Source organism: Rhinoderma darwinii, chromosome 1, assembly GCF_050947455.1.
Source record: "Rhinoderma darwinii isolate aRhiDar2 chromosome 1, aRhiDar2.hap1, whole genome shotgun sequence".
In the NCBI taxonomy this organism is placed as follows: Eukaryota; Metazoa; Chordata; class Amphibia; order Anura; family Rhinodermatidae; genus Rhinoderma; species Rhinoderma darwinii.
Window position 1 is genome coordinate 245,905,339 of NC_134687.1, and position 21,907 is coordinate 245,927,245.

General features: G+C 41.4%; 1 protein-coding gene across 2 annotated transcripts in view; it reads left to right on the forward strand.

Moving 5' to 3' along the window:
- The window catches only part of MLLT1 (MLLT1 super elongation complex subunit), a 126,373-nt gene that overhangs the window by 87,632 nt on the left and 16,834 nt on the right, over positions 1-21,907 (forward strand). For both annotated transcript variants that reach the window (XM_075863257.1, XM_075863267.1), the window contains exon 9: positions 4,858-4,957. In XM_075863257.1, the coding sequence (XP_075719372.1) occupies positions 4,858-4,957 (100 nt within the window). The remainder of the gene's footprint in view (positions 1-4,857; positions 4,958-21,907) is intronic.

Consider the following 21,907-nt stretch of genomic DNA (forward strand, 5'->3'; position numbering starts at 1 on the left):
GTGTGTGTGTGTGTGTGTGTGTGTGTGTGTGTATGGGTATCCTTATAGTATTAAATATTTTTTTACTCAAAATAAATCTTTTACACATATACAGTAGGAAGAAAACTCTGGCAATAATTTCGTACAATTTGCGTGTCTAAACACATGTACAATAAAAAGCAATGGGAACACTAGACCCCATCAGGACTTTATGGACGTTTGTACCAGCAACAAGGCACAAAACAAAATCGAGAATGAACAAAAAAAGACTGTTGGAAGAAAAAAGCATAAACAGGATCAACCAATGTCAACCTAATTTTAACCACACAATGAAGTGCAAAAATCAAGATTGTTCAACCCTTTCAGGACCGAGCTCATTTTGGCCTTCAGGACCAGCCCCATTTTTTCAAATCCGACATGTTATTTTACGTGGTAACTCTGGAATGCTTTTGCCTAAGCGATTCTGAGATTGTTTTCTCGTGACATATTTTAATTGTTAGTACAAAAATTTGGTCAATAAAATCATTGCTTATTTGTGAAAAACACCAAAATTTACAGAAAATTTGCCAAAATTATGATTTTTCTAATTTTAAATGTATCTGCTTGTGAAACCGTTATACCACACAAAATAGTTACTATTTCACATATTCCATATGTCTACTTTATATTTGCATAGTTTTTTGAACGTTACAAGGCTTAGAACTTTAGCAGCAATTTCTCACATTTTCAATAAAATTTCATATGGCTATTTTTCAAGGACCAGTTCGGTTCTGAAGTGGCTTTGAGGTCCTTATGTACTAGATAGACCCCATAAATCACCCCATTTTAAAAACTGTAGCCCTCAAAGTATTTAAAACAGCAAAGTTTATTAACCCTTTAGGCGTTTCACAGGAATTAAAGCAAAGTAGAGGGGAAATGTACAAATTATTTTATTTTTTTGCCGAAATTCATTTGTAATACATTTTTTTTTCTGTAACACAGAAGGTTTTACCAGAGAAACACAACTCTATATTTATTGCCCAGATTCTGCAGTTTTTAGAAATATCCCACATGTGGCCCCCTCTTGTGCTACTGGACTGAAGCACCGGCCTCAGAAGCAAAGGAGCACCTAGCGGATTTTGGGGCCTCCTTTTTTTAGGAATATATATTTTTTTGATCACTTTTTATTAGATTTTTTTTTTGGCAAGCAAAGTGACAAGAAAACATAAATTTTGTCAGTTTTTTGTCCTTTTGTTGTTTTTTCTATAGTGTTCACCGTGCGCTATAAATAAAATTTTACTGTATGCTGCGGGTCGATAAGATTACGACGATACCATATGTATATATATTTTTTGGTTTTGTGGCGTTTGCGCAATATAATCTTTTTTCTATAAAATTATTTATTTTTTGTGTCACCATATTCTGAGAGCCATAACTTTTTTATTTTTCTGTCAAAAAAGCTGTAAGGGCTTATTTTTTGCGAAAAGGGTTGTCGTTTTCATTGGTACTATTTTGGGGTACATACGACTTTTTAATCGCTTTTTATTCTATATTTTGGGAGGTGTGATGACCAAAAAAATTGTGATTCTGGCATTGTTTTTTAATTATTATTCTTGCGGTGTTCACCGTGCGGGAAAAATAATTATAGTTTTATAGTTTGGGTCGTTACGAACGCGGCGATACCAAATATGTGTACTTTTTTTTTTTAAAGTTTTTGATTTTTTTTTCCTATAATAAAAGACTTATTATTGGAAAAATATTTTTTTGTTTTTCTAACTTATAACTTGTTTTTACACTTTTTATAAAAGATATATATATATATATATATATATATATAATTTATTTATTTATTTTTTTGAAACTTTTTTTTTTTCTTGAAAACCTGCAGCACTGGTAGCTGCTATAATACATTACGCTACCTAGGTAGTGTAACGTGTTGTAAACTGTTAGTGTGACGCTGACAGTCACACTGACAGGAAGCCTATGAGGACCAGCCTCCGACGGCAGCACCCGCAATCGGTCCCCGGGAAAGTTTGTTGCAGCAACAAATTTTCCAGTTTGTTGCTACAACAAACTTTCCCTGCGATGACATGATCTGAACCTGAACCAATCAGGTCCCGATCGTGTCTCCTGGAGCAGAGGCAGGGGTTAACAATGCGATCCGGGTGTCAGCGCTACGCTGAGACACCTGGATCACACTTTTAACACCCACTTTGAATTCACGTCGGCGCTGCACAGAGCCCAGCAAGCGCCGACGTGAATTTACAGTGGGCAGTCGGGAAGCGGTTAATAATGGTGATCATATGCTCTGTAGCCGAACAAAACGGTTCGGCTGTCAGAGAACAGGTTGCTGGGGAGCCGGGGACACTGACACCGCCGGCGTCCGAGCGCTCTTCTCAGTGCTATGCCGGCAGGAGCCGAGGTCTGCAGATTCACGTCCTCGGATGCGGATAGGGCGTGCATCTATAGATTGTCGGCATGAAAGAGTTAAAACAGATCTGTCATCATACTATTCCTTCTTGTTTAACCCTTTCAGGACCAACGGTCATCGACGCCTCAATGACCAGGCCTAAATTTAAAGTTTTGGCATACATTCTTTTAAACTGTCATAACTTCTGAACTACTTCGGATAACGTAACCATTTTTTGGGGGGGTTTTTTCGCAACAAATCACACTTTCAAAAAATATATATTTTTACTACAAATGCAACACATATTTTATATTACAACGAAACAATTGATCAAATAAGTGCCAGATTTAGTGTAATTTATTAAATTACACTAAATAGTTAATGTATGACTTAATTAACTAACCATTTATGATCACGCTAACTAACCTACTATACCTGCCTGCCTATTCTAACACTAAGGGGCACAGGGAATACAAAGTATATACTTTCTATGTACCTAGTAAATGTATATCTATTTATGTGTGTTTGTATGTCTATTTATATATGTGTGTGTGTGTGTGTGTGTGTGTGTGTGTGTGTGTATATATATGTGTATATATATATATATAACACACAAACACACACTTGTATGTAATGCTTTTATTTACTTGCCTTCTGTCCTCTCTCGATCAGTCTCCTCTCTAAAACACTGTGACAGAGTGAAGGAGGCTGAGAGGAGAAGACAAATCGGTTCGGCTATCCGAGAACAGGTTACTGGGAAGCCGGGGACACTGACACCGCCGGCTTCAGAGCGATCTCCCCAGCGCTATGCTGGCAGATGCAGAGGTCTGTAGATTCACTCCCTGGCTGCATGGGGTATATGCGGATAGGACGTGAATCTACAGATTGTCGGCATGAAAGGGTTAAGGGCAGCATAGTGCAGCAGACCTGTCCCCATATTATTAGGCCAATGGCACTATGAAATCTTGTGCAATTTGGCTAATAAAGCCTAAAAAAAAATACACTGCAACAATCTGTCACTGGTAAGAGGCTTAGGGAGCTCTTCCCTCAAAACTGGGCCACTTTACTTCGTTATTCTCTATTGACCGCAGTCAAATTAAAGGGTAACTAAACGTTCAAAAAACTTTTGTCATGTAATAGTGACATGCCAGAAGTTTTGATCGGTGGGGGTCCGAGTTCTGAGACACCCACTGATTGATAAAATGAAGTGGCAGAAGCACTCAAATGAGCGATGTGCCGCTTTTGGTTTCTGAGCGTTTTTCCTCAGAGTGTATGGACTCCATAGAAAGTCTATTAGCCTGTACACTGCTTGCTTGCAAACGGAAACGAAGTGGCACAGTGCTCAACCGAGTGCGTCTGCCGCTTATTTTTAGTGATCGGTGGGGATTTCAGTGCTCGGAAACCCCACTGATCAAAACTTCTGACATGCCAAAAGGTTTTTAAAAGTTTAGATACCCTTTAAAAATTGCAGCAATTATCTATAGAAGCAGTTCCAGTAACCTTTTTTTTTTTAAACTTTTTTTTAATAAACTTACTACAACCATATGTACATTTGCGATGCCGTTTCTACTCTCTGCATTTTGGTCATGTTCGGTGGCCAAAGACTGGGGATTTTAGTTACAAACCTGTATTGTGTAGGCTAGTGCAAGTAAATATTAAAAAAAGGAATGAGATGGTGGCAGATTCATAGGGTGAGAAATGTAACCAGGGGATTGGATATGAATTGTAGGGCTGTCTTAATAGAGAGAGTTGTAAGTACGACCAATGAAGAGGGTGATATATAAAAAATACTTGGTTGTGGGCTGAGCACCGTGTGGAGATACCGTGCTTGTTTTTGTAAGTAATCTTTGCATTGAAAGCTACTCTCCGTTTTGTTAGCCAGATGCGTGGAATTGCCTATTTGGCGTAGCATAAAGCTTCAATCCGTTTTGATTCTGTGCTTCTGGGTTCTACACAAAGTAAGCAGAACACAATGGCACTGACATGCCCGTTCTGTCATTAAGACATTTCAGTACGTGTTCCCAAAACCTTTGTAACTATGGGCAGGAACACTTTGTGATGTTTTTTTTTTTTCATTATTCTAATTTACAATGGGAGTTGTCTGAATCTGATCTTTGATTTTTAATCAAAACGACTTCTCATGAATATTCATTGCAGGTAAGGTCCCTGGTCAGCCCCTTGAAATACATAATTTAGCACACTCCTCTACGTGCGGATAGCTGACTGACTTGTCATGCGACCTCACATACACTGGTTGTTCAAACATTGGTAGGACCTTCGACTGGTTTGTTTCTAATTAAACATTCCTTGAAAAAGTAGGACAGGAGGAAGTAAGAGAATGTATTACCAGCTAGTATTGATTGTAACTCCTAAAACAGTGACTTCTGATTCTGCACAGTGCTGTCATCGCCAATTGCATCTAAATCTGCTGCCATTTGAGAAGTCCTATACTAAATAAAATGATACACCGTTTTTTGTTTTTTTGACAGGATGAGTCTGAGTGACAGTGGTAGCGACAGTAGTGATGACTCGTGTGCTCCCAGCCGTGGTACTACGCCTATACAGAAGATGCCTCCATCTAACAACAAGGTAACCTACACTTTTTTTTAGGTCTTCCCAGAATCTACTTCTGCTGTAGCATTTTCCAGCTGCTCATGAGATATTCAGTAAATCAGCCTTTCTACTGAGTGAATTTTTCTCTTTAACCCGTTAGTGACCGCCCCATACTGTTTTTACGGCAGCCACTAACGGGCTTTATTCAGGTGCATACGCCTTTTTAAGGAGCTGTATCGGAATAAATAGAGCAGGGAGCTGTTAAATCTCCCTGCTCTCAGCATCCCTGCTCGAACGCGCGAGATTGATATCCATCTCGATCTTGCTTGTTTAACAATTCAGATGCGGTGCTCAATAGCGAGCGCCGCATCTGAGTGGTTTTGGAGAGTGGGAGGGAGCTGGGTGTCGGTGTCTTCTATGGCAGCCGGGGGGGCCTAATAAAGTCCCAGAGGTCTGCCCTGTTTTACATGGACAGGCAGTAATACACTGCAATACAGAAGTATTGTAGTGTATTATAATAGGGATCGGACGATCACATAGTGAAGTCCCCTAGTGGGACTGGTAAAAATAAAAAGTTTAATAATGTTAATAAAGAAAAATGAGAAGCAGCCTTTTTCCCCTTACAGACTGCTTTATTAAAAAACAAAAAAAAGTAAAAAAGTTACACATATTTGGTACGTCCTGCTGTTTTCTGTGAATCCTGCCTTAAAAAAATGTGATAAAAAGTTGCATGTATTCCAAAATGGTACTAATAAAAACTACAAGTCATCCCGCAAAAAAAAAAAAGCCCTCCTACAGCTGCATCAGCAGAAAAAAAGTTATGGCTCTTCAAATATGGAAACAAATAATTTAGAAAAAAAAAGATTTTACTGTGTAAAAGTAGTAAAACATACAAAAACTATATAAATTTGGTATCTTTGCAATCGTAACAACCCGTTAAAGTTATTGTGTTATTTATGCCACACGGTAAACGGTGTAAATTTACAACGCAAAAAAGTGTGGCAAAATTGCGTGTGGTTTTTCTATTATCCCCCAAAAAATTTTTTTAAAATAGCTTGATCCTTAACCCCTTCAGGACACAGCCTGTTTTGGCCTCGTGGACACAGATGATTTTTTCAAATCTGACATGTCACTTTATGTGGTAATAACTTGGGAATGCTTTTACCTATCCAAGCGATTCTGAGATTGTTTTCTCGTGACATATTGTACTTTCTGTTAGTGAAAAAATTTGGTCGATAAATTCAATATTTATTTGTGAAAAACTTAAAATTTTAGGGAAAATTTGCAAAAATTAGCATTTTTCTAAATTTAAATGTATCTGCTTGTAAAACCGATAGTAATACCACACAAAATAGTTACTAGTTAACATTTCCCATATGTCTACTTTGTTTGCATCGTTTTTTTTCACGTCCTTTTATTTTTCTGGGACGTTAAAAGGTTTAGAACTTTTGCAGCAAATTCTCATATTTTCAAGAAAGTTTCAAAAGGCAATTTTTTCAGGGACCAGTTCAGTTCTGAAGTGGCTTTGAGGGCCTTATATATTAGAAAGTCCCCATAAATCACCCCATTTTGAAAACTGCACCCCTAAAAAGTATTCAAAACCACATTCAGAAAGTATTTTAACCCTTTAGGCGTTTCACAGGAATTAAAGCAAATTAGAGGTGACATTTACAAATTAAATTTTTTATTTTTTTTGCTGAAATACAGATTTTTTTTTATTACAAATGTAACACAGAAGATTTTACCAGAGAAACGCAACTCAATATTTATTGCCCAGATTCTGCAGTTTTTAGAAATATCCAACATGTGGCCCTAGTGTGGTAATGGACTGAAGCACCGGCCTCAGAAGCAAAGGAGCACCCAGTGGATTTTGGGGCCGCCTTTTTTTAGGAATATATTTTAGGCACCGTGTCGGGTTTAAAGAGGTCTTGTGGTACCTAAACAATCGAAACCCCCTAAAAGTGACCCCATTTTAGAAACTACACCCCTCCAAGGCATTTTTCTAGGGGTATAGTGAGCATTTTGACCCCACAGTTTTTTTGCAGAATTTAGTGGAATTCGTCTGTGAAGATGAAAATCACCTTTTTTTTCTGTGGAAACATAGAATTTTTTCATTTTTACAAGGAATAAAGGAGAAAAAGCACTCCAACATTTGTAAAGCAAATGTTCCCGATTATGGCAATACCCCATATGTGGTAATAAACTGCTGTTTGGTCCCACTGCAGGGCTCAGAAGGGAAGGAGCGCCTTTTGGATTTTGGAGCGCAGATTTTGCTGGATTGGTTTTCAGTGCCATGTCGGGTTTGCAACGCCCCGGAGGGACCAAAACAGTGGAAACCCCCCAAAAATGACCCCATTTTGGAAACTACACCCCTCAAGGAATTTTTCTAGGGGTATAGTGAGCATTTTGACCCCACAAGTTTTTTGTGGAATTAAAATTTAATTTGGATATCAACATTTTTGTCCACTAAAATGTTGAATTTTTTAATTTTCACAAGGGATAAAAGATGAAAAGCACCCCAACATTTGTAAAGCAATTTCTCCCGAGTACGGCAATACCCCATATGTGGTCATAATTATTTTTTTTATTAGAAATTAATTAACCCTTTCAGGACTGATCCTTTTTTGCTTTTTCATTTTCGTTTTTCACTCCCTGCCTTCCAAGAGCCATAATTTTTTTTATTTTTCCGTCAATAGAGCGGTGTGAGGGCTTATTTTTGCGGGAAGAGTTGTAGTTTCTATTAACACCATTTAAAGTACCATAAAATGTACTACGAAACTGAAAAAAAATTATTTGCAGGCTGAAATTGGAAGAAACTGTGATAACTGGGATTTTGTTTTTAAGTCTTTCACCGTGCGGTGAAAACGACAACTTTAGTTTTATTCTGCGTCTCAATACGATTACGGTGATACCAAATTTATATAAGTTTTTTGATATTTAACTACTTTTACAAAGAAAAGACTATTTGTTAAAAAAAAAAATATTGTTTTGTATCATCACATTCTGACAGCCAGAACTTATTTATTTTTTTGTCAATTGAGCGGTGTGAGGGCTTATTTTTGGCGGGACCAGCTGTAGCTTTTATTGGTACCATTTTTATGGTATTTACATCTTCCTGATCACTTTTTATGACATCTTTTTTTAGAGCTAAGGTGACCAAAAAACAGCGATTTTTGCAGTTTTCAATTCATTATTTCTTACTGCGTTCACCGTGCGCAATAAATTACGTTTTACTTTATTCTGCAGGTCGGTACGATTACGGCGATACCATATGTAATAATTTATTTTCTGAGACACCATATTCTGAGCCGTAACTTTTTTATTTTTTAGTCAAAAAAGCTGTGGGAGGTCTTGTTTATGCGGGACGGGTTGTAGTTTTTATTGGTACTATTTTGGGGTAAACGCGACTTTTTGATCACTTTTTATTCTATATCTTGGGAGGGGTGGTAACCAAAAAATAAAGATTCTGACATAGTTTTCAGTTTATTTTGTTTGCGGCGTTCACCGGGCGGAAAAAATAACATTATAGTATCATAGTTTGGGTCTTTGCGAATGCGGTGATACCAAATATGTGTACTTTTTTTAACGTTTTTATTTGTTTCCTATAATAAATTACTTATTATAGGAAAACAAAAACTTTTATTTTTACACTTTTATAAAACATTTTTATTAACTTTTTTTTTTTTTTTTACTTTTTACACTTTATTTTTTTTACCTGCAGCTCTCATCGCTGCTAGAATACATTACACTACCTAGGTAGTGTAATGTATTCCAACTGGTAGTGTGAGGTCATAGTCACTCTGGCTGGTCCTCATAGGCTTCCATACATGGCAGACCCGGAGGCCGTTGCCTGGCCTCCGAATGCCATCACAAGCATCAGCAACCCCCACATTTGCATAGGGGCTTTCTGCTGATGTGCTACAAACCCCCTAAATGCGGCAATCGAGCGCCACTTTTAACTGGTTAATTGCCTAAATCAGCGGCGTTGAGCCGCTGATCGGCAACACTGGAGTGTCAGCTGACCCCCCAGTTCCCTATGCACACCTTGTCGCCGACCGTGTGCATCGGGAACGACACAGTGACTTCCTGTCACTCTGACAGGAAGCCTATCAGAACCAGCTGGAGGTTGGTCCTGATGGGCCTCCGTCCATGGCAGACACGGAGGCCATTGTTTGGCTTCCGTTTGCCATGCTGACCATCGGCAAACCCTGTGATTTCGGACCGGGTTCTGCCGATATGCTAGAAACCCCTAAAATGCGTTTCGATCGCCGCATTTAAGGACTTAATTCGCCAAAATCATCGCCAAAGGACCGCTGGCTGGCAAGAGTGGCGTGTCAGATGTCAGCGACAGCTGACCTCCCGGTTCACGTTGCACACGGTCGCCGATAGTGTGCACCGTAAACAACTCAGTAACTATACGTCCTCGTGCGGGAAGTAACCTCCCGTGATAACGTATAGTCACTTACTTGTGCGGATAGGGGTTCAGGCATAAAATAGGCTGGTCATTAAAGGGTTAAAGCAGAACAATGAATGTTTTCCGACCCCAGCTGTATTCAGGAGGCTTCTCTAAGATCAGGAGCTGTTCCTTACAGCTCCTGCTTAGAGGAGGAGCCGCTCACACCTTTATCAACCTTATCAGCCTCTTCTACAACGACGCCAAATGACGTTGCTGTAGACTTAGGACATGCACCGCCTGCCGTCAAACGACGGTGGGCCGTCCGCATCCTACTGGGATATGGCACTGAAGATTGTCCATAAAGCTTACATATCCCCAATGAGAAACTTCTTAATGGGCAGAATTCAGCTTGCCCCAAATGCTCTGAAATTAACGCTGACCTTTATCACTGTTTTTGGGGCTGCCCCATTATCCGCCAATTTTGGAAAAGAGTCAAAGCCTTTGCATTACACCACTTAGTTAATTTTGTGCCACTCTTCCCTTCTTGGGCGATTTTTGGTATTTTGGACTCAGACGCTCCTCCGTGCGCGTCAAACGCCAAAAAATTACTATTTATATTTTATAGCGCCGCCTGTAAGACCATCCTACAGGAATGGCTTTCGCCTCAGGAACCAACCCTGAAAATGTTTTTGGAAAAGTGTTCTCATATTTTCAGGATGGATTGGGTGGAGGCTACGCTGCACAAAGAAGCGAGAGTTCAAATTTTTTTTTCCTTATGGGGAACCTTTATTGACACGCTCACACCCAGGATAAAATAGAAACCGAACACCTGCTTCCAGTATACCACATGGTATCTTGAACAGTCGCTAGCTGGTGCTCCACGAATTACCCTTTGTTGAACGGTTGTGTAATTTCCTACACTATACTACTCTAATGATTGAGCCTTTCGCCTGCCTATAAGTGACTCGCGCATCTTCCTCTATAAGATAAGTCCCTCAATATCTATCAATATCTACCTTAATGACTCGCAGATCTAATTTCTAGGTTGCATATGTTGAACGCATCTACATATATTTATGATTAACTATTGTACTGCTTTTATTTGTACCTTACGATACTGCTCGTCTTACTGCATGTGATGTCAGACTATGTATTGAATATGTAGATGTACAATACCAATGATATTTGTGTCTCCTCCTTCTCTGTTCCTCTTCCCCCTTCCCCCCTCTTGTTTTACTTAAAATTTGTTGAAATCGAATAAAAACATTACAAAAAAAGATACGGTGAGCGGTCATTAACCCCTTCCCGCAAAATCACGTACAGTTACGTTATGGGAACTGGTGTTTTAACGCAATTCCATGTAACTGTACGTGAAGGAGATGGAGCTGGCTCAGGAGCTGAGCCAGCACCATCACCGCCGGGTGCCAGCTGTATGTTACAGCTGGCACCCTGATATAACGGCCAGGAGCAGAGCTAGCATCCGATCTGGCCGATTAACCCCTCACAACCCCTGTAAAAGCCGCTTCACAACTGAACAAAATAGCCTTTTGAAATTTTCTTCAAAACGTGAGAAATTGCTGCTAAAGCCTTGTAATATCCTAGAAAAATAAAAGGATGTTCAAAAAACGATGCCAATCTAAAGTAGACATATGGGGGATGTTAATTAGCGACTATTTTGTGTGGTATAAGTGCCTGTCTTATAAGCAGATACATTTAAATTTAGAAAAATGCTAATGTTTGCAAATTTTTCACCAAATTTTGGTGTTTTTCACAATTAAATACTGAATGTATCGAGCAAATTTTGTCAAACATAAAGTCCAATGTGTCACGAGAAAACAATCTCCGAATCGCTTGGATAGGTAAAAGCATTCTGAAGTTATTACCACATAAAGTGTAACATGTCAGATTTGAAAAATGAGGCTCTGTCAGGAAGGTCAAAAGTGGCTAAAGAGGGAAGGGGTTAAGGAGTTAAATGGCCCTAGGACGTGATAAAGATTGTTTAGGTCTGTAATGATGTAACGCTGCAATTAGGGGAAGAAGAAAGTATGGTACTTGATTTTTGTTTTTTTACCATATACATGGAACATAAGCAAACTCTGCATGGCCACATGAAAAGTGGATGCTAAAAATATCTCTGCATGAACACTTAATGAGTTTGATACAATACATAATATTTTGTAGTAATGGATACCGCTGTGTTCACACTGAGTTTTTTGCAGGAGGAAAACTCCTGCAAAAACTGCTCCAGTAGGTTTTTGCACAGTGGTTTGACAAAAACTCGTCAAAACACTCGTCAAGGTTTTTTTTTCCTCTTTCTGACTGATTGAAATGGGGTTTTGGAGGCGGAAACCGCCTCAAGATGGGCCATGACGCTTCTTTTTACCGCGACACGTTTTTTTTACTCACGGTAAAAAAACTCGTCCAACTCCCATTGAAATCAATGGGAGGCATTTTCGGGCGGTTTTTGAGGAGTTTTTTGGCGCCGTTTCCCCGTCAAAAAACTCATAAAAAAACTCTTGAACAGGGCCTTAAATTCACAAACCTATATAAGAGAGTTGTTAAATGATCTCAGCTTTTTACCTTCTTTCTGAACTTGCTGATCCAAAAGTCTTCCGTGCATAGTTTAAGGGCAAAAAAAATGTACGATCTGTTTGTGCTTAAAAGTTTCATACGTGAACTTGGAATATTTGGCATGATGGGTTAGGTTGCTGGGGATGAAAGAGATGAAAGAGAGCACCTCTTTAACCCCTTAAAGACATGCCACGTACATGTACGTGAAAAATATTTAGGGGGAAATATGAAGCGGGCTCTCAGGCTGAGCATGCTCAATACCTAGCGGTCATCAGCTGTGTAAGGCAACTGACACCTCACTGCAACCGTCTGTTTAACACCATAGATGCCGCAGTCAATCGCGACCGTAGCATCTAAGGCGTTAGAATGAGGTGGTGGCCCCCTCCCCCACATCGCGATCGAGGGGTTACTATGGTCATCGTGGCAGCCTGGGGGCCTAATGAAGGCCCTCAGGTCTGTCCTCTTTGTACACCTATTAATCTCTGCGATATACTGCAATAAATTAGTATTGCAGTTGGAGTGGAAACAATTGCTGGTTCAAGTCCCCTAGGGGGACTTCTAAAAAAAAAAAAAAGTTATTTTCAATGTAACAAAAAAATATTAAAAGTTAAAAAAAAAAAAAAAATTTTCCTCCTGAAATAATGTAAAAAAAAAACTTATGGCATGGGGGTTGAATGGGGGCTCATTTGAAAGCTCTTTTCAATACGAAAACAATGCAGCAATTGGTTTTTTTTTTCGCTGAGATATTTAACTTTAAAATTATTATCTTCATTATCAGCTACCGCCAGTGTTCGCATTAGCCAAAATGTACAGCGCAGGTATAATCCTAAAGGTGTTTGTGGGTGGGTGTGTGTTTGTGGGCGCGTGTGTGTGGGCGCATGTGTGCGTGAGCTTGGGAATGTCACATCAAGGTGACTTTAAATTACGTATTATTACAATCCGCCTCGGCCATACAAAATGGACCTGGTCTATGATTGTAACATGATTTCATGTGTACACATTTCGGTAGTCGCTGGAAATTTTGGTGGGCACTGTGTGTGTGTGTGTGTGTGTGTGTGTGTGTGTGTGTGTGTGTGTGTGTGTGTGTGTAATATATATATATATATATATATATATATATATCTATCTCCATAAAAACTAAACCCCAGAAAATGGCACAATCGCCCCACAAATAAAAAAAATTCAGTTTCCCAGTACATTACATGGCTTTTTGAGGGAAAAAAATTAAAATTTAATTCACCTGGTCATTAAAGGGGTTTTGGATTGTTAGCCTATCCTCAGGATAGGCCATCAATGGCTGATCTCTCAGGGTCTGATTGCTGGGACCCCCCGACGATCATCAACTAGGTTTACAGGCAGTGGGATTAGAGGCGAAGCTCTGAAGAGCTCATAAAACATCCGCCCAGTCCGCTGCCTGTAAACCTAGTTGATGACGCGCCGTGCCTTGCTCTTCCGGAAGTGCTGGCTGAGCAAAGACAGGGAATGTTGTCTCTGCTAGTACACGCCCCCTCCTCCCCTCTCTCGGACTTACTGCGCGTCGTCCCCCGCCGCGCATCCCTGTGTATAACCCCATCATCCCTTTGTATAACCCCCCATCATCCCTGTGTATAACCCTCAACATCCCTGTGTATTACCCTCAACATCCCTGTGTATTACCCTCAACATCCCTGTGTATTACCCTCCATCATCCCTGTGTATAACTTCCATCATCCCTGTGTATAACCTCCATCATGCCTGTATATAACCCCCATCATTCCTGTATATAACCCCCATCATTCCTGTATATAACCCCCATCACCCCGGTGTGATTATTAGTGGGTGTGTTCAGGGAGCTGGGTGACTGTAAATAGAGCAGGGAATGACCCGGCGTAGCATTATGCAAATAGCTGAGATGCTGTGGAGGAAGGGGGGGGATGCAATCTGTCTCCTCAGATGCAGGAAGGGATCATTGGTATGGTGGGTTACAAGACCGGAAACAGCCACGAACAGAAGCAAGGGATGTAAACAAACAGAGCAGCAGTGGCGATTGAGATCAAACAGAAACTGGTTAGTAGGGGGTTTTAGGGAAGGCAAACAAAGGTTGGGGGACACTATTTAGAAAATATTTTTTCCCTGGCCAGCCTCTTTAATGACCTGCTTTAACGGTCATTAACGTGTACAATAGTATATTAATCAGATATGTAATATTGCATCAACTTAATTGAAATTTACACACATCCGCCTGAATAAATACACATAAAACTGTTTTATTTATTTATAAGTAACCTAAAAACAGGGCAAAAGCCTAATATTCTCCCCAATAAGTTTCAGGCTAACTAGGTAGGGAATTAACTGGATGTGATATTCACAGGAAGCATTGGCAATCCCAATGCACATTGACCTGTCGATAATATCAACTTCACCATCCAGTATCAACAGAGCAAATATTGCTGATCCCTGCCTGGACTAATATTATAAGTCTAACATCTACTTAAATAGTGGTCTAAAGAACACCTAACACGTTTCTACATCCCTTAGTGCTATGGATGTTTCCTCAGAGGTGCATATAGTTTACAGCAGTGGCAGCTGTTACGCTGTTTCGTGCATGTGAAAAGCACACCTGTTATGCAGTTGCCAGTGACGGCGCTAATGTCTGACCGCAGCACGCGTGGTGAGACGCCGGCTATTTGAGACTTTAACCCCGCCCACTATAGGCAGAACGAGCCCTCTCTCTGGACCAATCAGAGGAGTATACATGTCCGGCTGACGTGTGTCTGCTCCAGCGGACATGTCCTAGTTCCTGCCTCGTAGGCCAACCAATCAACGCATAGCATAGGTTACCATTGGAACCACCAAGCGGCCAAGTAGCGGCCTACTACAAGACGGATATGTCAATCCAACACAACCAGATTACAGAGACTATGGACTGTGATCTCGAACAACAAGGTACCAGTACCGTGGACTTAAGGTATTAACCTAAAGCCAGAGTAATATGAGTATCTAGTAAGTGGATGGTTCTTCACTCTATAGGTCGCACATGGACAATGAATGGACCTGCTCTCGTTCGCATTCTCTATGGGGCTGTATGTGCCGTATTCCATGTCTGTATGTGTCGTTAATCGACACATACAGAGATGAAAAAAAAAAATTCCAGCCCCCATAGAGAAGAAAAAGTTTAAAAAAAAAAAAAGTAAAACACAAACACACAAATATTTTTTTTTTAAATAAAACACTAAGGCCTTATTCACACGACAGGGTCCGAGTGTCGGCCGGCAAAATCGGCTGTTTTTGCCCTATTTTTCCCGGCCGGTTTGCATCCGTTCCGTTACGGGCCGTGTTGCCGTTTTTACCGGCCGATTTGGACCCGATTTGCATCCGTTTTTTTCCCTGTCAGTTTTAAAATCGGATGAATTTCATTTAAATTTGTTGCCACACACAGCCCTTTGTAGATAATGCCACAGCCCCCCTGGTAGGTAATGCCACCCAGCCCCCTGTAGGTAATGCCACCCAGCCCCCTGTAGGTAATGTCACCCAGCCCCCTGTAGGTAATGTCACCCAGCCCCCTGTAGGTGATGCCACCCAGCCCCCTGTTGGTGATGCCACACAGCCCCCTGTAGGTGATGCCACACAGCCCCCTGTAGGCGATGCCACACAGTCCCCTGCAGGCGATGCCACCCTGCCCCTTGTAGGCGATGCCACCCTTCCCCCTGTAGGCGATGCCACCCTGCCCCCTGTAGGCGATGCCACCCTGCCCCCTGTAGGAGATGCCACACAGCCCCCTGTAGACGATGCCACCCTGCAGGCGATGCCACCCTGCCCCGCTTCAGAAGTGAGTGACGTGACTGTGTCCATATATGGACAGTGTAGTCACTCACTTCTCCTGTAGCGGAATCCCCGGCCATAGAGTCGGGGATTCCGCTGCAGAAGTGAGTGACTTCGCTGTGTCCATATATGGACAGTGCAGTCACTCACTTCTCCAGTAGCGGAATCCCCAATCCCCGGCCAGGGATTGGGGATTCCGACTCCTACAGGGAGCAAAAAAAGACCCTCCTCCTCCTCCTCACATGCACTCTGCACTGTGAGGAGGAGGAGGAGGAGAGAGTGTGCGCGAGCGACGGTAGACCCGGCCATCACTCGGGACACATTCTGGTGATGGCCGTGCATTACCCGGCCCCATAGACTTCTATGGGAGCCGGGCGGCCGGGTACCCGGCTGAAAATAGGGCATGTGCCGTTTTTTGACGGCCGGTTTTCCCGGCCGTCAAAAAATTGGTCGTGTGAATAGCCCCATTAGGGGTCTATTGTTCCTAATGCAGCCGGGTGCCGGCCGATTTATGAACGGCCGGCACCCGGCCGGGAAACCCTGTCGTGTGAATTCCGCCTAAAAGCAAATTGATCTTAAAATTTATTTTTTTTCGCGACACCCGTCCTTTAAAACCTGTCCTGTTACCAGCCCTTGATGATGGAAGCTGTGCAGGTCTGCCATATGTTGCCTGTTAAAGGAAAATAGACTCGTTTGATATAGTGACTATACAGGGTGGGCCATTTATATGGATACACCTAAATAAAATGGGAATGGTTGGTGATATTAACTTCCTGTTTGTGGCACATTAGTATATGGGAGGGGGGAAACTTTTCAAGCTGGGTGTTGACCATGGCGGCCATTTTGAAGTCGGTCATTTTGTATCCAACTTTAGTTTTTTCAATGGGAAGAGGGTCATGTGACACATCAAACTTATCGAGAATTTCACAAGAAAAACAATGGTGTGCTTGGTTTTAACGTTACTTTATTCTTTCATGAGTTATTTATGGTGCACCACCACATTATGGGTGTCAGGTCCGCGCATTCCTAGATGAACAGTTTCCTGGAAAGTGGATTGGTCGTCGTGGGCCAGTTGAATGGCCCCCTAGGTCTCCCGATCTGACCCCCTTAGACTTTTATCTTTGGGGTCACCTGAAGGCAATTGTCTATGCTGTGAAGATACGAGATGTGCAGCAACTGAAACTACGGATACTGGAAGCCTGTGCTAGGATTTCTTCTGCGGTGTTGCTATCAGTGTGTGAAGAGTGGGAGAAGAGGGTTTCATTGACAATCCAACACAATGGGCAGCACTTTGAACACATTTTATAAGTGGTCAGAAACTTGTAAATAACTCATGAAAGAATAAAGTAACGTTAAAACCAAGCACATCATTGTTTTTCTTGTGAAATTCTCGATAAGTTTGATGTGTCACATGACCCTCTTCCCATTGAAAAAACGAAAGTTGGATACAAAATGGCCGACTTCAAAATGGCCGCAATGGTCAACACCCAGCTTGAAAAGTTTCCCCCTCCCATATACTAATGTGCCACAAACAGGAAGTTAATATCACCAACCATTCCCATTTTATTTAGGTGTATCCATATAAATGGCCCACCCTGTATATCAGATATTACACACACCTTTTTTCAATGTATTTATTTTAAGATCGAGTAGGGACCTACTAAAAAGAGGTCGCTGTGAAGTGGCAAGTGGACTTATACAGTTTGATCAAAATGTTTACTAAGAACCTCATGTTTATACATTTTTTAATTTTGCTGAGCCGCAATAGATCAAGTATAGCAAGTGGATGTGCAGTCCAGGTTTTCTGCTCTCCCATTATGTATGTATTTTAAGGTCTGCACATATGTGAACATACAGAGGGCACACATTTTCAAATATCAGAAAAGGAACGATCATTACATCTGTTTGAAAAAAAACGTTTTAACGTGGCTGATTGTCTTAAGTTATTAAATATCAGCGCCTATGTCAATCTATACAATTCTTGTTTGATTGTTGATCCAGTCTGATCACCACTTGGGATCAGTAGAGAAAAAGTTCCTTTTTAGGGCGGATTGGTTTAATGCCTTGTTGGTATTTTTTTTTTTTTTCCTGAACTCCTTAAGGACGCAGCCTAGTTTTGGCCTTAAGGCTCAGAGCCCATTTTTCAAATCTGACATATTTCACTTTATGTGGTAATAACGTCGGAATGCTTAAACCTATCCAAGCGATTCTGAGATTGTTTTCTCGTGACACATTGGGCTTCATGTTCGTGGTAAAATTTGGTCGATGTATTCAGTGTTTATTGGTGAAAAATTGCAAAATTTTGAGAGAATTTTGAAAAAATAGCATTTTTCAGAATTTAAATGCATCTGCTTGTAAAACAGACGTTTATACCACCCAAAATAGTTACTAGTTCACATTTCCCATATGTCTACTTTAGATTGGCATCATTTTTTGAACATTCTTTTATTTTTCTTGGACGTTACAAGGCTTAGAACATAAACAGCAATTTCTCATACTTTTTTTTCAGTTCTGAAGTGGCTTTGAGGGGCCTATGTATTAGAAACCCTGATAAAACACCCCATTTTAAAAACTAGACCCCTCAAAGTATTCAAAACAGCATTTAGAAAGTTTTTTAACCCTTTAGGCATTTCACAGGAATTAAAGCTAAGTGGAGGTGAAATTTGCAAATTTCATTTTTCTTGCTGAATTTCAATGTTATTAAAAAAAAAATCTGTAACACACAAGGTTTTACCAGAGAATCACTACTAAATATGTATTGTCCAGATTCTGCAGTTTTTAGAAATGTCCCGCATGTGTCTCTAGTGCGCTGTTGGAATAAAACACAAGCCCTAGAAGCAAGGAAGCACCTAGTGCATTTTTTATTAGAATATATTTTAGGCAGCATGCCAGGTTTGAAAAGGTGTTGAGGAACGGACTATTATCTGATCCTCTGTCTATTGCTAATGGCACGAGACATGGGTGCCCACTTTCGCCTCTTTTGTATGTTCTGGTCATGGAACACCTGGCCGTGGCACTGCGGAACAACCCTAATATTAATGGTATACGCGTTGGTTCACAGCATCATAAATTGGCGTTATACGCAGATGACCTCCTGGTATACATCACAACTCCCATGATTTCTTTGCCATCTTTGACAGAGGAGTTTGAGTGCTTTGGTCATTTAAGTAATTTTAAAGTCAATTACTCTAAATCGGAGGCCTTGAATATCTCTTTGGATCACTCTCTAGCTGCCCATCTCGCTCAGGTTTTTCCGTTCAGGTGGCAACCTAAATCTTTAAAATACCTAGGGGTACATGTCCCCACGCAACAGTCGGATTTGTATGCTCTGAATTATACGCCCATTCTACAGCGTACCATGAAGGACTTGGCGGAATACGGCGGGAACCGCATGTCGTGGTTTGGGCGTATCAATGCGGTTAAAATGTATATTTTACCCAAATTTCTATATATCTTCCAGACCGTCCCTATTGCCGTACCATCCAGTTTTTTCCAGGTTTTACATAGGGCCATAACCAAGTTTGTGTGGGGCTCCTCTAAGCCTCGTATCCGGTTTGCTGTCCTTAGCCGGCCAAAAGTAGACGGGGGCGCGGGTCTCCCAGACTTTAAACGATACCATCAAGCAGCGATAATTATGAGAGTAGTAGATTGGTTCCGTTCGGAAACAGGTAAGCAATGGGTGCGCATTGAAAAGGCTATGTCTCCTCTTGCATTAACCTCTCTGCCGTGGCTGTCAGTCCTTCAGAGACAAACTCTCTCTCTACCTTTCCTCACATGTCAGTTTCTCATGGTATGAGAACGGATCCTGGGTACTACGGGCCTTGTTCATCGCCCGGGTCCCTTGACTCCTCTATTTGATAATCCTTCTTTCCCTCCGGCGGAGGGTGTTGATACATTCCTCTGTTGGGAGAGAGGAAATGGTGGATGTTTGTCTGAGACCCTTACTCCAGACGGTGCCATGTTGCCAATGACTGATGTATCTGCTGCCTGCCTGGGGAGGCGGTCAACTTGGTGGTCCTATTTGCAGTTGCGGTCCTATCTCTCTTCCATGGGTGACTGTCTGGTATTACTACAGGATAAGACTCCTCTGGAACTCTACTTGTCCTTGCCCACAGCCCCTTCTCATGTGTTGTCCCACCTACATGGGATCCTTCTGCCAAAATTTTCTTTTTCTCAATTATCCTTCACTGCCGCATGGGGGTTAGACACTCTGAAGAGGAGTGGGGTACCGCTTTCTTTTTAGCCCATAAGTTACCGATGTCTTGTTTTGCCCAGGAAAATAATTACAAAATACTTACCAGGTGGTACCGTTGTCCGACCTTGTTACATAGGCTATACCCTGATGTGTCTGCTGATTGTTGGAAGTATGGGGGTGGGGCTCCTGGAACTATGTTGCATATTTGGTGGGACTGTCCCATGCTACGGCCCTTTTGGGGAAAGATTTTTGATCTAGGCAACAAGCTTTTCCATACTGAGGTTCCGACCTCGGCTTCCATAGGCTTGCTTTCGATGGTTCCTGGATCACTCCCACACCTCAAAAAGGGGATCTTTCGACACTTCTTGACCGCAGCGAGAACCGTGATACCTCGTCACTGGAAGTCGCATACTGTACCGTCCCTGGCGGAATGGGTAACGGAGGTGAACGGGATTATGAGGATGGAGGAGTTGCTGTCCGCTGATAGGGGCAAATCAGGGCTCTTCGTCCAAACTTGGATGGTGTGGTCTGGATTCCGGGATGGGACTGATCTACCTCTCTGGCCGGATGGAATGTTCTGAGCAAATCATATTACCTACATGAGGCGCTTTGTCTGTATGTGTTTTCCCTTTGTTGTCTGGTGTTATGTGTTGTGTGTCCATATATTCAAAAGTGCTCTTATATGTGTCACTTCTCACTTTACTGGGGGGGCGGTCTCCCTGACTATTGCACTGATTTGATGCAAACATGGTACTGTTATTGCCGTTATATCTCTCTTATCACTCAATTCTGATAGGTGGGAGGCTACCTTCTACTGTTGTTTTTATACATGTGTATATATATATATATATATATATATATATATATGCATACTGTTGTTATACTATGATACTTCATTTAAATGTATTGCACTGCGTGCAAATTTCTATTTTTTTGCACAAACCGTGAAATGTTTATGTATTGTTATATTTTCAAAATAAAAATCTTTGATAAAGAAAAGGTGTTGAGGTGCCAAAACAGTAGGAATCCCCCAATAGTGACCCCATTTTGGAAACTACACCCCTCAAGGAATTCATTTATGGTTGTTGTTACCATTTTGACCGCACAGTTTTTTCACAGCACCTATTTGAATTGGGCTGTGAAATGAAAAAAATGTTATTTTTTCCAATAAGATGTCATTTTTTATCAAAATTTCTTATTTTCACAGGGAACAAAATACTCCATTTTGTTGCCCAATTTCTCCTGAGTGTAGCAATACCACATTTGTGGTGATAAACGGCCGTTTGGGCCCATGGGAGGGCTCAGAAGGAAAGGAGCGCTATTTGTTCTTTGGAGTCCAGATTTTGCTGGATTGGTTTTCAGGTGCCGTGTCGCATTTGCAGAGCCCCAGAGGTATCAAAGCAATGGAAACCAACCAGAAATGACCCCATTTTGGAAACTACACCCCTCAAGGAATTCATTTATGGGTGTTTTGACCCCATAGTTTTTTCACAGAACTTATTTGAATTGGGCTGGGAATTCAAAACAAAATAAATTTTTTACAATAATATGTAGTTTTGGCTGAAAATTTCTTATTTTCACAAGAAACAAAATACCCCATTCTGTTTCGCAATTTGTTCTGAGTGCTGCAATACCCCATTTGTGGTGATAAACTGCGGTTTGGGCCCATGGGAGGGCTCAGAAGGAAAGGACCACCATTTGGCCTACTGGGGATTTTCTGGTGCGAAGTCATGTATGCAGAAGCCCCTGAGGTACCAGTACAGTTGAAACCCCCAAGAAGTGACCCCGTTTTAAAAACTACACCCTTAAGCCATTCATCTAGAGGTGTAGTGAGCATTTTGACCGGAGACATACACCCCATAAACTGTAATGTGGGTTCTCCTGGGTACGGCAATACCCTACATGTGGCTGTTATCAGCTGCCTGGGCACACAGCAGGGCCCAGAGGTGAAAGACGAGGGGGGGGATAAGCTGTGCGGAGTACATCAGGGTAAGTAAAATTGGGGTAAATTATAAACCAAGGG